The 14,488-nt window shown below is 35.6% G+C and overlaps 1 protein-coding gene across 1 annotated transcript in view; it reads right to left on the reverse strand.

Annotated features, from left to right (window-relative positions):
• The window catches only part of PTDSS2 (phosphatidylserine synthase 2), a 51,170-nt gene that overhangs the window by 17,768 nt on the left and 18,914 nt on the right, over positions 1 to 14,488 (reverse strand). The window contains exons 5-9 of the mRNA XM_070766118.1: positions 13,740 to 13,874; positions 11,366 to 11,416; positions 2,116 to 2,229; positions 1,085 to 1,203; positions 476 to 590 (exon numbers count right to left, since the gene is read on the reverse strand). Of these exons, the coding sequence (XP_070622219.1) occupies positions 476 to 590; positions 1,085 to 1,203; positions 2,116 to 2,229; positions 11,366 to 11,416; positions 13,740 to 13,874 (534 nt within the window). The remainder of the gene's footprint in view (positions 1 to 475; positions 591 to 1,084; positions 1,204 to 2,115; positions 2,230 to 11,365; positions 11,417 to 13,739; positions 13,875 to 14,488) is intronic.

The following is a 14,488-nucleotide window of genomic DNA, read 5'->3' on the forward strand; positions in this document are numbered from 1 at the left end:
ACACCAAGCACATTCGTGTCTCTAACTACAGAATCAGAATTACCTTTTCTTCCCTACCAAGGGAAGAACTATTTAAATTCTACTGATTATGTGCACATGTGAATGAACTGCTTTTGAGGTAAAGGGTCTCTCCTTCCTGTGGTCTGTATTATCAGGGAATCATTTACTTACAGTAAAATAAATACTGAAATAAAATGTGTTTCTTGCATGTATACACTCATCCCCTTAGCCTATACTGTATATATTGTCTGGTATTTATTTAGCCTTCTAAATTAAATGGGACCTTCATGGCATCTTCCTTCCTTCCTTTTCTTTATTTTGCTCTTAGCATGGAATTCTAGAAGAACAATTGTGTTTGTATTATGTCAAACTTAGGGAGTCTGTGGGAAAAAGCAAGAAATCTTTTTACAGTATTTTGAAAAAAGAAACCTATTTGAAATACCTATATTAGTTCACTGAAAGAAATTACCCTTACAATAAAAATAATTCCACACACTGCTAGCCATCTGCGAAGGCTGGATGCTGGCTTCCATTCAAATTTAACCCAACTGTATGGTGTGAATTGAAAGGCAATTCTCTTCATTTTACCTCTGGAGGGGAAATTAAAGATATCTCATGTTAATTTTTTAAAAAAAATCTTTCTATTAAATAAAATGTGATGAACAAAAACAGTGAATAGAGAGGGGGGCATACAAATCAAATCAAATCAAATCAAAAAATAAATAAATAAATAAATAAATAACAAAAACCGCAGAAGCTAAAAATAAAAACAAAACAAGAAAAAAGGTTTAGGAGTACTGTATATAGAAGTATTTTTGTAATTTAAGAACTAAAGCAATACTGTACACAACTATGTTCAATGTTACCCCTCCAAATGACATGTGTATAAATTGTAATAACCCATCATTAAACTATTAATTAATTTATTTCATAAACATACCATTTCATAATATTTATAAAACTTATAATTAATTTATCCTAAATGTAAACAATTTAATTTAGCATTTATTAGCATAAAATGTGATAAAAGTTATAATATTTGCATTTTTCTGCCTTAAATATAAAATTTTGTAACTGAACATACTTATATGTGGGAATATTCCAAAGTCCTTGCCATTTATATGTTTTCAAAGAAAGCCAGCCCAATGTCTTCATTCCGCAATAAATGCCAAGTCCATTGCATAAGATTACGTCCATAATCCACTACAAATAATAATAATAATAATACTTTAATGATCCATCATAATCTCTAATTAACTTGTGACTATAGCAATTATTGTACTGAAGTTTCTATACATAATATTCATATACCCCCACACACACACTGCCCTTATGAAATACTAAATAGCACTTTAAAATAGCAATTATACATAATCAATATTTTGGCAAAACAGACAGCTTCTTATCCCATAAAATTTTTATTTATAAATATCATAATGATTGTTATATTAACATACATATAATGCCCAATGTAAGATCTCCAGCTGGTTTTGTGTGTAAAGTGGAACTAGAACTCACAGTTGCCTCAATCACTACAATAATCCTTGACTTATGATCATTGGTTTAATAATAGTTACAACAGTGCTCAAAAAACATGATTTATGACTGACCCTTGAAATTATGACCACTGCATCATCTCTGTAGTCACGTTATCGTGATTTGCAACCTTCCCAGCTGGTTCCCAACAAGCAAAATCAATGAGGAAAGCTGTATTCACTTAACAATTGCATCATTTATTTAATGACCAGATAATTTTCTTAACAAGCATGGCGACTAACTTAATCACCATTAAAAAAAACCAGTTGTCAAATTGGGTCTGGTCATGTGATGACATACTGTAGGTGTAACTGAAATTCTGATCCCAATTTTGATTTTAAGTTGAGGACTGCCCAAACTAGCTCTCAGGTTCATGTGTATCATGCCAATCATTTTCATGAATCTGAGGATATCAGAGTTCAATGTTAGATGGTCTCTAGAAAGAAGAGCCTATAAAAATTACTCCTGCCAAAGTAATTCATATTTAATTAGTAACTAAACCCTGTGAAATGAGTTTTTCAAAAATGAATTTGTATCACTATATGCCAAATAATTTTGAAGAGAGTACTTAATACTTACGTGATCCCACCAACATTCACTGAAATTTGGAAGCTGATGTTCTAGACTGTACTCCAGAAACTCAAACATTACACTGATAATCATGCACATCCACCAATCCCGAATCATTAGTGTCTAAGCAAATTATGAAAAAGAAGAAAGTTATTTTGCAGGTCAGCCCAAATTTGCATTATCCAATATTAAAGAAAAAAATAAGAAAAAATGTTTCACTTACATTTAACTTGTGAGTAGGAGTGGTAAATGCTTACCACTGTTTTCAAACATTATATATCTGCCCTAATTTATGATATGTTAAAAGCATCAATATTCATTCTCATGTGCAATACAACATATCATTTAATAAACTTACTAAGCAACTTCCTTGCTAATGTTTCTTGAATGCTGCTTTTCCTAATTATTTGCATTTTTATATGTATGATTTTGATTGCCAAATCCAAAGGATAATAGTGTTCACATTCATGTATTAAGTGAAGGAGCATAAATTAAGAAAACTGATGTTAAAATGTGAATCAAATTATTTTTTTCTCCAGCTTTGTTTATAATATATTGTAGATACAACACCGGTAGTTCTTTGAAGATGAGAAATTCCAGACATTAGGAACAAATGATACAACATTAGGATACAACTTGTATCAGAGAGTTTAATGTGTGGTTAAGACAGTGGTGTAAAGCTGAAGGTTTTGGCTATGTAAGTCATGATGTCAGTAGGTGGTCTAATAGGGAGTTGTTTAAGAGGGATGGTTTGCATCCATCATACAGAGGTACCCAGGTACTCGGTGAGGAATTCAGAACTTTTTTGGACAGGCATTTAAACTAGGTAAAGGGGACAGAGATGTAACTGATGTGGGTGATTTCTGTCCCCGACCAATGAGGATAAATCAGTTTCTGGAAGCTTATGAAAAGGGAGCTGCAAATAAAATAGATGTAGTTGTTGATGATAAGGGGCAAACTGATAATGAAAATAATGTTCTTCGGGTAATGTGCACGAATGCTCGAAGCTTGAGCAATAAGCTCTGTGAGTTAATGGCCATAATATCTAGAGATAATTTGGATCTGGTTGCCATAACTGAGACATGGTTTAAGGATTCTAATGAATGGGAAATATCCATACCAGGATATACACTGTATAGGAAGGATAGAATAGAGGGAAGGGGAGGTGGAGTAGCCATTTATGTTAAAGAAAGTCTAAAAACAATACTAATTCAAAATACATGTAAAGATCTGGAGACCCTCTGGATTTGCATGCAAAATAAAGACGGTTCTGTCATTGGAATTGGGGTGATCTATAGGCCTCCAGGGCAATCTGAGGAACATGACAATAGGATGGTGGATGAAATTACCCTAATGGCAGTAAAGGGAGATATTGTGGTTATGGGTGATTTCAACATGCCTGATGTTGACTGGAATATCCCCAGCAGCTCTGGCACAGCTAGTTAAGACACCAACTAGAGGGGAGAATATTCTAGATGTAGTTTTTACAAATTGGAATTGGGTTTCAGAGGTCAAGGTGGGAGAAAATTTAGGTTGCAGTGACCATCTATGTTTGTGGTTTGATGTAAAAACTGATTGCAAGCAATTCTATACTACAACCAAAGTATTGGATTTCAGAAAAACAAATTTTAATGCAATGGGGGAATATTTAAATAATGAATTAAAGGGGAGGGATAAAATGGCAGGAGCGAGCACTCAGTGGACTGTATTAAAAAAGGCCATCTTAAAAGCCACAAGACTTTATGTAAAGCAAATAACTAAAGGTAAAAGGAAGAAGAAACCGCTATGGTTTAGCAATGATGTAAGGGCTATAGTCAATGAAAAAAAGGCTGCCTATAGGAGGTATAAAGAGTCTGGAAGTATAGCTGATAGAGAGGTGTATAAAATGAGACAGAAGGAGGCGAAACAGATAATATATGCTGCTAAAGCCTCAAAAGAGGAAGAAATTGCAAAATCTGTAAAGGGGGATAAAACCTTCTTCAGATATATTAGTGATAGGAAGAAGAAAAACTGCAGCATCACAAAGCTTAGTACCGGGAATAATACATGCATTGAAGGGAATAAGGAAATCGCTGACCATTTCAATAGCTACTTCTGTTCAGTTTTCTCAAAAAACACCTTACAAAATAATACTATAAAGGGATATAGCATTGCTTCCAGCTGTACGGATTCAGCTCCAGTGATCTTAGAAGCTGATGTCTTAGAAGAACTTGAACGATTAAAGATAAATAAGGCAATGGGTCCAGATGGCATCCACCCCAGAGTTCTTAAAGAACTCAGATCTGTCATTGCTGCCCCCTGACTGATTTGTTTAACCAATCCCTGTTAACAGGAGATGTTCCTGAGGATTGGAGAATGGCCAGTGTTGTGCCTATCCACAAGAAGGGCAGTAGAGAAGATGCTGGTAACTACAGGCCAGTTAGCTTGACATCAGTTGTAGTTAAAATGATGGAGACTCTACTCAAAAAGAGGATAAATCAGCACCTAAAAACCAATAACTTATTGGACCCAAATCAGCATGTCTTTACTGAAGGCAAATCATGTCAGACTAATCTCATTGATTTCTTTGACTATGTCACAAAGGTGTTGGATCAAGGTGGTGCCGTGGATATTGCCTATCTGGACTTCAGCAAAGCCTTTGATACGGTTCCACATAAAGAGCTGATAGATAAATTAGTGAAGATTGGACTTAATCCCTGGATAGTTCAGTGGATTTCAAGCTGGCTGAAGCATAGACATCAGAGAGTTATTGTTAATGGCGAGTATTCTGAGCAGAGACAGGTTACAAGCGGTGTGCCACAAGGGTCTGTTCTGGGTCCTATTCTTTTTAATATGTTTGTGAGTGACATAGGGGAAGGTCTGGTAGGGAAGGTTTGCCTATTTGCCGATGACTCTAAAGTGTGCAATAGGGTTGATATTCCTGGAGGAGTCTGTAATATGGTAAATGATTTAGCTTTACTAGATAAATGGTCAAAGCAATGGAAACTGCAGTTTAATGTTTCCAAATGTAAAATAATGCACTTGGGGAAAAGGAATCCTCAATCTGAGTATTGCATTGGCAGTTCTGTGTTAGCAAAAACTTCAGAAGAGAAGGATTTAGGGGTAGTGATTTCTGACAGTCTCAAAATGGATGAGCAGTGTGGTCGGGCGGTAGGAAAGGCAAGTAGGATGCTTGGCTGCATAGCTAGAGGTATAACAAGCAGGAAGAGGGAGATTGTGATCCCCTTATATAGAGCGCTGGTGAGACCACATTTGGAGTACTGTGTTCAGTTCTGGAGACCTCACCTACAAAAAGATATTGACAAAATTGAACGGGTCCAAAGACGGGCTACAAGAATGGTGGAAGGTCTTAAGCATAAAACGTATCAGGAAAGACTTAATGAACTCAATCTGTATAGTCTGGAAGACAGAAGGAAAAGGGGGGACATGATCGAAACATTTAAATATGTTAAAGGGTTAAATAGGGTTCAGGAGGGAAGTGTTTTTAACAGGAAAGTGAACACAAGAACAAGGGGACACAATCTGAAGTTAGTTGGGGGAAAGATCAAAGGCAACATGAGAAAATATTATTTTACTGAAAGAGTAGTAGATTCTTGGAACAAACGTCCAGCAGACGTGGTTGGTAAATCCACAGTAACCGAATTTAAACATGCCTGGGATAAACATATATCCATTGTAAGATAAAATACAGGAAATAGTATAAGGGCAGACTAGATGGACCATGAGGTCTTTTTCTGCCGTCATTCTTCTATGTTTCTATGTTTCTAACAAAGGCTCTCAAAAACATCCGCAGCACAAAATATTGAGTTTCCTTTCAGGCAGGAACTTAGAATTACTCTTTAAATTCCAAGTATCAGGCTAGACTAGGAGTGTCAAATTTAATTTCGTTGAGGGTCGCATCACGGTTGTGTTTAACCTCGAGGAGGCTGTAGGGGCATGACTATGGTAGATATGGCCATTTTAACATCACTCATGTCAGGGGCACCTGTGATGACTGAACGTTCTGCCAGTGAAAATGTGCTGCTGAGCTGTTTTCAGCTTTGATGGCCTCCTGCAGCCCTCTGCCAGTGAAAACGGAGCTTGGGGAGGGGAGGAGTGTGCAGCTCTCTGTCAGTGGCCCTCTGAGCTCAGTTTTCGCTGGCAGAGGTACCATGGGCCGGTTCTTCACTGATTCCACGTTGGCCTCGCAGGCCACATCTAAGCCCCCCGTTCCCTGGCCGATCCAGCCCCTGGGGCCTTCAGTTTGACACCCCTGCTCTAGACAAACAGTTGTATGAGAAGAAACTTGGTTTCTGTTTTTCTATTGTGAATAGAAAGGAAAATAAAATTCTACTAGTACATAAACATAGAAGACTGACGGCAGAAAAAGACCTCATGGTCCATCTAGTCTGCCCTTATACTATTTCCTGTATTCTATCTTACAATGGATATATGTTTATCCCAGGCATGTTTACATTCAGTTACTGTGGATTTACCAACCACGTCTGCTGGAAGTTTGTTCCAAGGATCTACTACTCTTTCAGTAAAATAATATTTTCTCACATTGCTTTTGATCTTTCCCCCAACTAACTTCAGATTGTGTCCCCTTGTTCTTGTGTTCACTTTCCTATTAAAAACACTTCCCTCCTGAATCTTATTTAACCCTTTAACATATTTAAATGTTTCGATCATGTCCCCCCTTTTCCTTCTGTCCTCCAGACTATACAGATTGAGTTCATTAAGTTTTTCCTGATACGTTTTATGCTTAAGACCTTTCACCATTCTTGTAGCCCGTCTTTGGACCCGTTCAATTTTGTCAATATCTTTTTGTAGGTGAGGTCTCCAGAACTGAACACAGTACAGTAGTCCCTCGCTATACCGCACTTCACCTACTGCGGCTTCACTTCATCGCGGGTTTCTGAGGAAGTCGATCGGCAGATTTAAACAGCCCGCCGAACTCGATCGGCAGGTTTAAAAAAAAAAAAAATCTAAAATTGAAAATACTGTATTTAAATACTGTATCTAAAATAAATACTGTGTGGGAAGGGTTTATAAACACTTAAAACAATGAAAACTTACCAAACAATTACAATATAAATACTTAAATAAGTACTATCAGTTGATAAATTCCCCATCGCGGATTTCACCTATCGCGGCCAGGTCTGGAACGTAACACCAGCGATAGGTGAGGGACTACTGTATTCCAAATGTGGTCTCACCAGCGCTCTATATAAGGGGATCACAATCTCCCTCTTCCTGCTTGTTATACCTCTAGCTATGCAGCCAAGCATCCTACTTGCTTTTCCTATTGCCCGACCACTTTCATATATCATAAAACAAAAAGTGGATGAAGCATGAGGCTTGACTTTCTGCTTAATTAGAAGCAATTGCTCTCATTAAATATTATTAACTGCTGAGAAACATAATTGGTGCTTTCTGTTACAAAAACACAATATATCTACTGCATGGGTGATTATAATAAAAATGAAGTTATTTTGCTATGTGTTGTTGAAGCCTACAGCTGAATTATAATGCACAACTTCATGGCAGAACACAAACCTGAATCATCTTATCCGCTCACCAATAAATAATTGAGTTATGATTCCAAACTGATTTACTCTATAGAGTGAATATTTTTCTGACTTGTCTGATTACTTTCTTCCATCTCTAGTTATATAAATCTTTGTGAATGAAAACTTCCTACTTGGATTGCATTTTTCACCGAGTGTTTAAGATGAAACAGTAATGTTTTCTGAACAGATTTTTTATAAAATATAAAATGAATGTTTTTAATGATTTAGGTAGAAGTAAAAATTTTCAAAAGTGCTGACTGCTATACCAGCCCAATAAAATAGCATGTTACAGTCCAACAACAGTAGTATTTCTAATATCAAAAGCAATTTAATAATGAAGGAATTGGAATAATGAGGATCTAATATAAAGTTTCCCGTATTCTGCTAAATGATATTTTAGGTGAAGAAATACTGTTTGCATCACTTTTCATAAATACAGAATTATGCAAGCATTCAAATCAATGAACTGTGGACATCTGTACACAAATTATATGCATGTTGAACATAACCTTTGAACATTACTCAAGTAGAGTTACTTAACAAGAAATTTCCAGAATTATGCTGAAATCAAATACTTAAGATATAATTTCTGATGGTCAATTATTGACAGATAAAGATAAGGTCAAATAAAAGTATTAAAGGGTTGAACTTAAAGGGACAGGAATACAACATTCAGGCATTTGCCGACGATTTAGTATTTAATATAGAGGACCCTATAGAATCAGGTGAAAATCTACTAAAGGAGATTACTAAATTTGGTAAAGTAGCAGGGCTAAAAATCAATAAACAAAAAACTAAAACATTGACAAAAAATTTAACAAATATAGAGAAAAAAACATTAGAAGATAAATTAGATCTACAAATAGTAAAAAAAAGTTAAATACTTGGGAATAAAACTAACAGCAAAAGCAACTACAATAAAAGAAGATAACTATACTGTCCTAATAAAAGAAATACAAACGAAACTGGAAAAATGGAATAAATTACCTATTTCATTTATTGGTAGAATATCAACAATTAAGATGTCCATCCTACCCAAAATATTGTACTTATTCAGAACAATCCCAATTATGTTTAAAAAAAGCTTCTTTCAAAAATTGAACAGAATAATAACAAAATTTGTTCGGGCTGGGAAAAAACCTAGGATCAGAATTCAATACATGCAAGATAACATCAAACAGGGAGGTTTTGGGTTACCCGATTTCAAAATATATTACAACGCATCGATTATGGATTGGCTGAGGGAATGGTTTAAATTAGAAAACAAAACATTATTGATATTAGAAGGACATGACCTAAGAATTGGATGGCATGCCTTCTTATGGGAGAACAAAGAAAAAATTCACAGCTACTTTAGACAGCATATAATAAGGAATTCACTATACACAATTTGGACAAAAATTAAAAAAATGCATTATCATCAAATTCCAAAATGGTATTCTAGCATGGAGGCGACAATATACCCAAATTCGAGAGAGCTAAACAAAATGCTCAATTATTACCAAATATTGGAAAAAAATGGGGAATTAAAAACCAAACTAATATTTTTTGCAAATAAATAACAAAAAAAAAATTATTGTTAATAAATAACTATGTTTATAACTATCAGGATCACTAAGTGTCTTATTCAATGGTGAGTACCAGTAATAATGGTGAATAAATGGTTGTTAAGGGAAGAGGAAATGGTAATTTAGGGGTTTAAAGTATTAAGGGAAGGCTTGTGATACTGTCCATAGCCAAAAATGGTGTATTTACTTCCGCATCTCTACTTCGTGGAAATTCGACTTTCGCGGGCGGTCTCGGAACGCATCCCCCGCGAAAATCGAGGGAACACTGTACAAGAATAACAATACTTTATATCCTTTTTATTGCATATGGAAAATTATAAAAGATTTATATACAATATTTTTTTTAAAGAAAGATTTGTATGAATTTAAATAAATTAAACATGAATGAAAGAAGGCGGATAGGGAAAAAAATATGATTTTAAGAATAGAGATAACCTAAAGGAGAAAATGGTAGATATTGAGGTTATGACACACTTCACCAGAAAATAATTTAAAATAATAAAAATGATTTATAACTTACCCCCTAAAGGGAATTTAAATACAAATATTATATATTATGCTATATGTTAATTGTTATTGCTATCATTGTTTAGCGTACTTAAATAAGTAACTATATTATAAGAATTCTTTTTGTTTTTGTTTTTTTGTTTGTTTGTCTGTATGTTGATATGTGTTGGTTTGGCATTGTTTCAATCTACGATGTATACCATTTATTTTGTTTGTGTAAATGTGTATATATGTAATAAAAATTTTTTTTTTCTATTGACAGATAAAATATAGGGCAATAGGAATATGTAAATTTTTACTGCAGAATGCACACCACAATGTTGTACTTTCAAATAGTGGCATAAAATGCTAGCTTAAAAGTAGAAAAATGTCTTCTTATGCCAATATTCTCAAAGTAACATTCCAAATACATTTTCCACCTTCATGAAATGTCTGAAATTATTAGCTAACTAAAGGTGAAAAATGTTTGCTTCAAGTTTCTATCAAAATGATGTATTTTGATCTACATTCTAGAAAACCGATGGGAAGGATTACAACGTTAAAACTGGCCTCCAGCAATATCAATTCCAATGGGAAAGCATAACAAAGGTTACTTTCTCAGTATTTATATGTGTAAACACTATTTTTTAAAAATTAAGGCAGTGAAAGAAGATATAGTGTTTTTAAAATTCATCTCTATAGGACTGTACTCAATTGAACTGACAGCTAAAGACACATATAGGTAGTCCTTGAATTATGAGCACAATTGAGCCCAAAATTTCGGTTACTAAGCAAGATAGTTAAGTGAGTTTGTTCCATTTTACAATCTTTCCTGCCACAAATGTTAAGTGAATCATTTATTTGTCATTAAGCAAATGTGGCTTTCCCGTTAACTTTGCTTGCTGGAAACTGGCTGTGAAGATCACAAATGGTGATCATATGACCCCAGGACAGTAGAACTGCCATAAATACATGACAGCTACCAAGAGCCCAATTTTTGATCATGAGACCATGGGGATGCTGTAATGGTAGTAACTGTGAAAAACAGTCATGTCACTTTTTCAGTGCCACTGTAATTGCAAAGTCACTAAATGAATGGTAATAAGTCAAGAACTACCTGTATACATGAACTGGTTTTTCTGTCAGTATATACCGTACCATCACTATATAGAGGAGGTCAGGTCTGCTTTTGTGATAGCAAAAAGCAACTAGAGTAGCCTTCATAGATGCATTACGAAGCTATAGTCAATGATGACTAGAAGTTTTAGACTAAATAAATTTGAGTAATTATGAAGTCAAAAGTTGTTTCTTAGCTATGAAAACAATTTCTTAGCAATAATTACAAAGCAAGCTTTCTTTCTTTGTTCAATATACTGTACTTTGCATATTTAGAGGGAAATAGTGATACATTTATGTGTCCATTAGTTTAATCTTAACATAGCTAGCTGTTTAAAGTCTTATATTAAAATACCTTAATATCTTAATTAATATTTAAAGATATTCAATAGTAAAACAGAATTTTACTGTCAGAAATTTATTTTAAAAATAACTTAGATGATAATAATAAAGATTAAGAGGCACTTGTAGTACTGACAAGCAATGAAACTTCAGAACTATAGTAAGTTACTAAGCAAAGAAAGGGCTAATTCTCACCTTTAAGTACCATCCAAGGAAATGAGCAGGAACAAATCCATCTAGTTTATCCTGCAATTCAAATAGGTTGTACAGATTAGAGATACTTTCTATGTAATAAAAGGAATCAACATAAATGATGACAATGTCTACTGAAGCATATAGTATATTTCCATATGCAATGTGAAATATCTTCACATTTTAAGCATATTTGTTAAATGATTAAAAATAATTTCTACACCTTACATCTAATATATATACAGGGTGTCCAGGGGGAAAGCATTTTGAAATTCCCTGATATTTCCCTGTAACTTGCGATCTAGTTAAGGTGTGGTCATAAAAGATGTCATACCAAACAGCTAACCGTGGAGAAATATCGGTAGCTTGAAAAAGAGGCAGCTGCGTCCTTCGGTGCTTGAGGTGACACTGAGCTGTGGGCGGAGACTACCGTAGGGTTGTGACGGGCCCACCGCAAGCCATCCCAGCGATTAGCGCGTGGCCCCCTGACCCAACAATGCCCTCAGCTCCTTCTCCCTCAGGCGAGTTAGGGTGGTATTGTCTGCCCACAAGACTTGGCTTCAAGCGGAGTGTACCAACGCTCCGAGAATTAAAGGGGAGGGAATCAGGAGGCTGGGGCGGAAGCGGAGCTTTTATTTAAAGGACAGCTGTGGTGGTAGGGGAGGAGAAGAGTTAAAATGCACAGTACTGTACATCGGGCGGCCATGGGAAAACCCGTGCTGTTCAAAAAAACCACGGAGTACTTTTTCCATTAATATTTTTTGAAAACCCGTGGTATAGCCTTTTTGTGAAAGTCGGACCCGCGAAAGTCAAAGGACCACTGTATATAAATTTATAAAACTGGAAAACATCTTTATTTTTGTTCTGTATTTGGTTAGTTATGAAAAAACAACAAAAACAACCTCATATGCAAGGCAGTAATAGCTTAGCTCCCATGCATAGGAAATGACTTTTCTGGGTTTTAAAATTTTACTACAGATAATCGTCATTTAGCTACCACCTTGAATAGCAACCATTCACAAATGCAATGGTAATAAATGCTTTCCACTCTGAGCATTTATGATGAAAAAGGCCTTTAATGTGAAACTGACTAAGTTCTGGTCAGTTTCATGCAGCAGCTGGGAGGTCTGGAGTCATTTAATAATTAATAAGGTCACAATGATCTTGTTAACTCATAGTTAACTTTTTAAAGGAAATCCTGCATTGAGAAGCAGCTCAGGAAGAAATACAGTGATCCCTCGATTATCGCGGGGGTTACGTTCCAAGACCTCCCGCGATAATTGATTTTCCACGGTATAGTGGTGCGGAAGTAAAAACACCATTTGCGCATGCGCGCCCTTTTTCCATGGCCGCGCATGCGCAGATGGTGGAGCCGGGGAGCGACGAAAGTGCAACTAATATTAGATAAACATCTATCTAAATAAATAAAATAAACATCTCGCCGCTCGTCCGTTCGCTCGCCTGCCGCTCGTCCGTTCGCCCGCCCGCCGCTCGCCCGTTCGCCCGCCCGCCGCTCGTCCGTTCGCCTGCCCGCTCCACCTCTCTTTCTCCTCTGCTGCAAGAGAGGCGGGACAGGCATTCTCCGGAGGCTGGTGGGTGCACGAGAGAGGGAAAGTGAGAAAAAGAGAGAGAGCAAGAGGGGGAGAGATAGAGAAAGAGAGAAAAGGAAAGAAAGAAAGAGATGAGAAAGGAAGGAAGAGAGTGAGAGAGAGGAAGAAAGAGAGAGAGAGAAGAGTGGAAGGAAGAGAGTGAGAAATGATAGAAAAAAGGGAAAAAAAGAGAAATGAGAAAATGATTGAAGCAGAGAATGACAGGAAAGAAAGAGAAAGAGACAGAGAAGACTCTTGGTGATAACGTATGACATCATCGGGTGGGAAAAACCGTGGAATAGAAAAAAAAAACCGTGGAGTATTTTTAAATTATTTTTTGAAAAACCGTGGTATAGCATTTCGCGAAAATCGAGACCGCGAAAATCGAGGGATCACATCACTGTAGTTTGTTTAAGCAATCTCTCCACCCTGCAGGAGAGCAAATCAGGCCCAGGACATTATGTGAGAGAATTTTATCTAAATGAGACAGCGACAATTTTCACAGCATTTCTCTCTCTCTGAGAGGTGTTCACTTAGAAATCACTTCACTTAATGATTAGGTTGTTGAACCAATTGCAGTCACTAAACAAGAACTACCTGTCTTCGAAGTTAAAATTTGCTTTTAAAGAAATAAAGCCTGGAGCTCTCAGAAAGATGCATTAGAACTCATCTATGGAAATGCTGAAGACAGACTCTTAGTCATGAAACAACAGATGTTGGGTTAGGCAACAATTGATAATCAAATTACAAAATTAAATGAATACAATATCTCCTTTTTAGCATCTTACCCAAATATTGTGAAGGGCATCTGTTTCATTATTGGGGTCATATATAAGGCAATTTCCACCATAGTCTCTTTCAGGCAAAGGGACTCCTAAATTAGGATCAATAAATTTCATAAACTGTCTTCCATCATGTACAGTCTGCAAAATTAAATACATGTTCAAGATCAACATTTCTTTAAAAAGTTACATATGTTAAATATATATAAAGGCTACCCACAAAATATACATATATTATGGCTACCCAGATCTAAAAAGAATTGAAGAAAAAAAATAAGTATCTAGAAAAAAAAAATTCCACGTTTGGAACAGCCATATTTTGTGTGGAACTAGGAATCAGATATCACCATTCTGGATATTTTTAAGGCTTATTTCATTTGATTCTTTCAAACTATCCCATACTCCTCCAAATGGCTTGTTTAACAAAATATAGATACAAAGAATTCAAGACTGCATTACCCAATTAAACAGTGCATGTTGGCTCAATCTCTGCTGATACTGGCTAGGGCTATCTGAGAACAGGAGAATATAGCCAGATATGCAAAAAAAAAATAATAATTACAGTGCATCCAGAAAGTATTCAGACCTTCTTCACTTTTGTTTATTTTGTTATGTTGCAGCCTGATTCTACAGTTGTTGAAATTCTCTTTTTCTCTCATTAAGCTATACTCAGTAACCCATAATAACAAAGTGAAAACAGAATTTTAGAAATGTCTGTAAATTTATTAAAAAGAAAAAAAATTATTAAAAAGATA

Source organism: Erythrolamprus reginae, chromosome 1, assembly GCF_031021105.1.
Source record: "Erythrolamprus reginae isolate rEryReg1 chromosome 1, rEryReg1.hap1, whole genome shotgun sequence".
NCBI classification, from domain to species: Eukaryota; Metazoa; Chordata; class Lepidosauria; order Squamata; family Dipsadidae; genus Erythrolamprus; species Erythrolamprus reginae.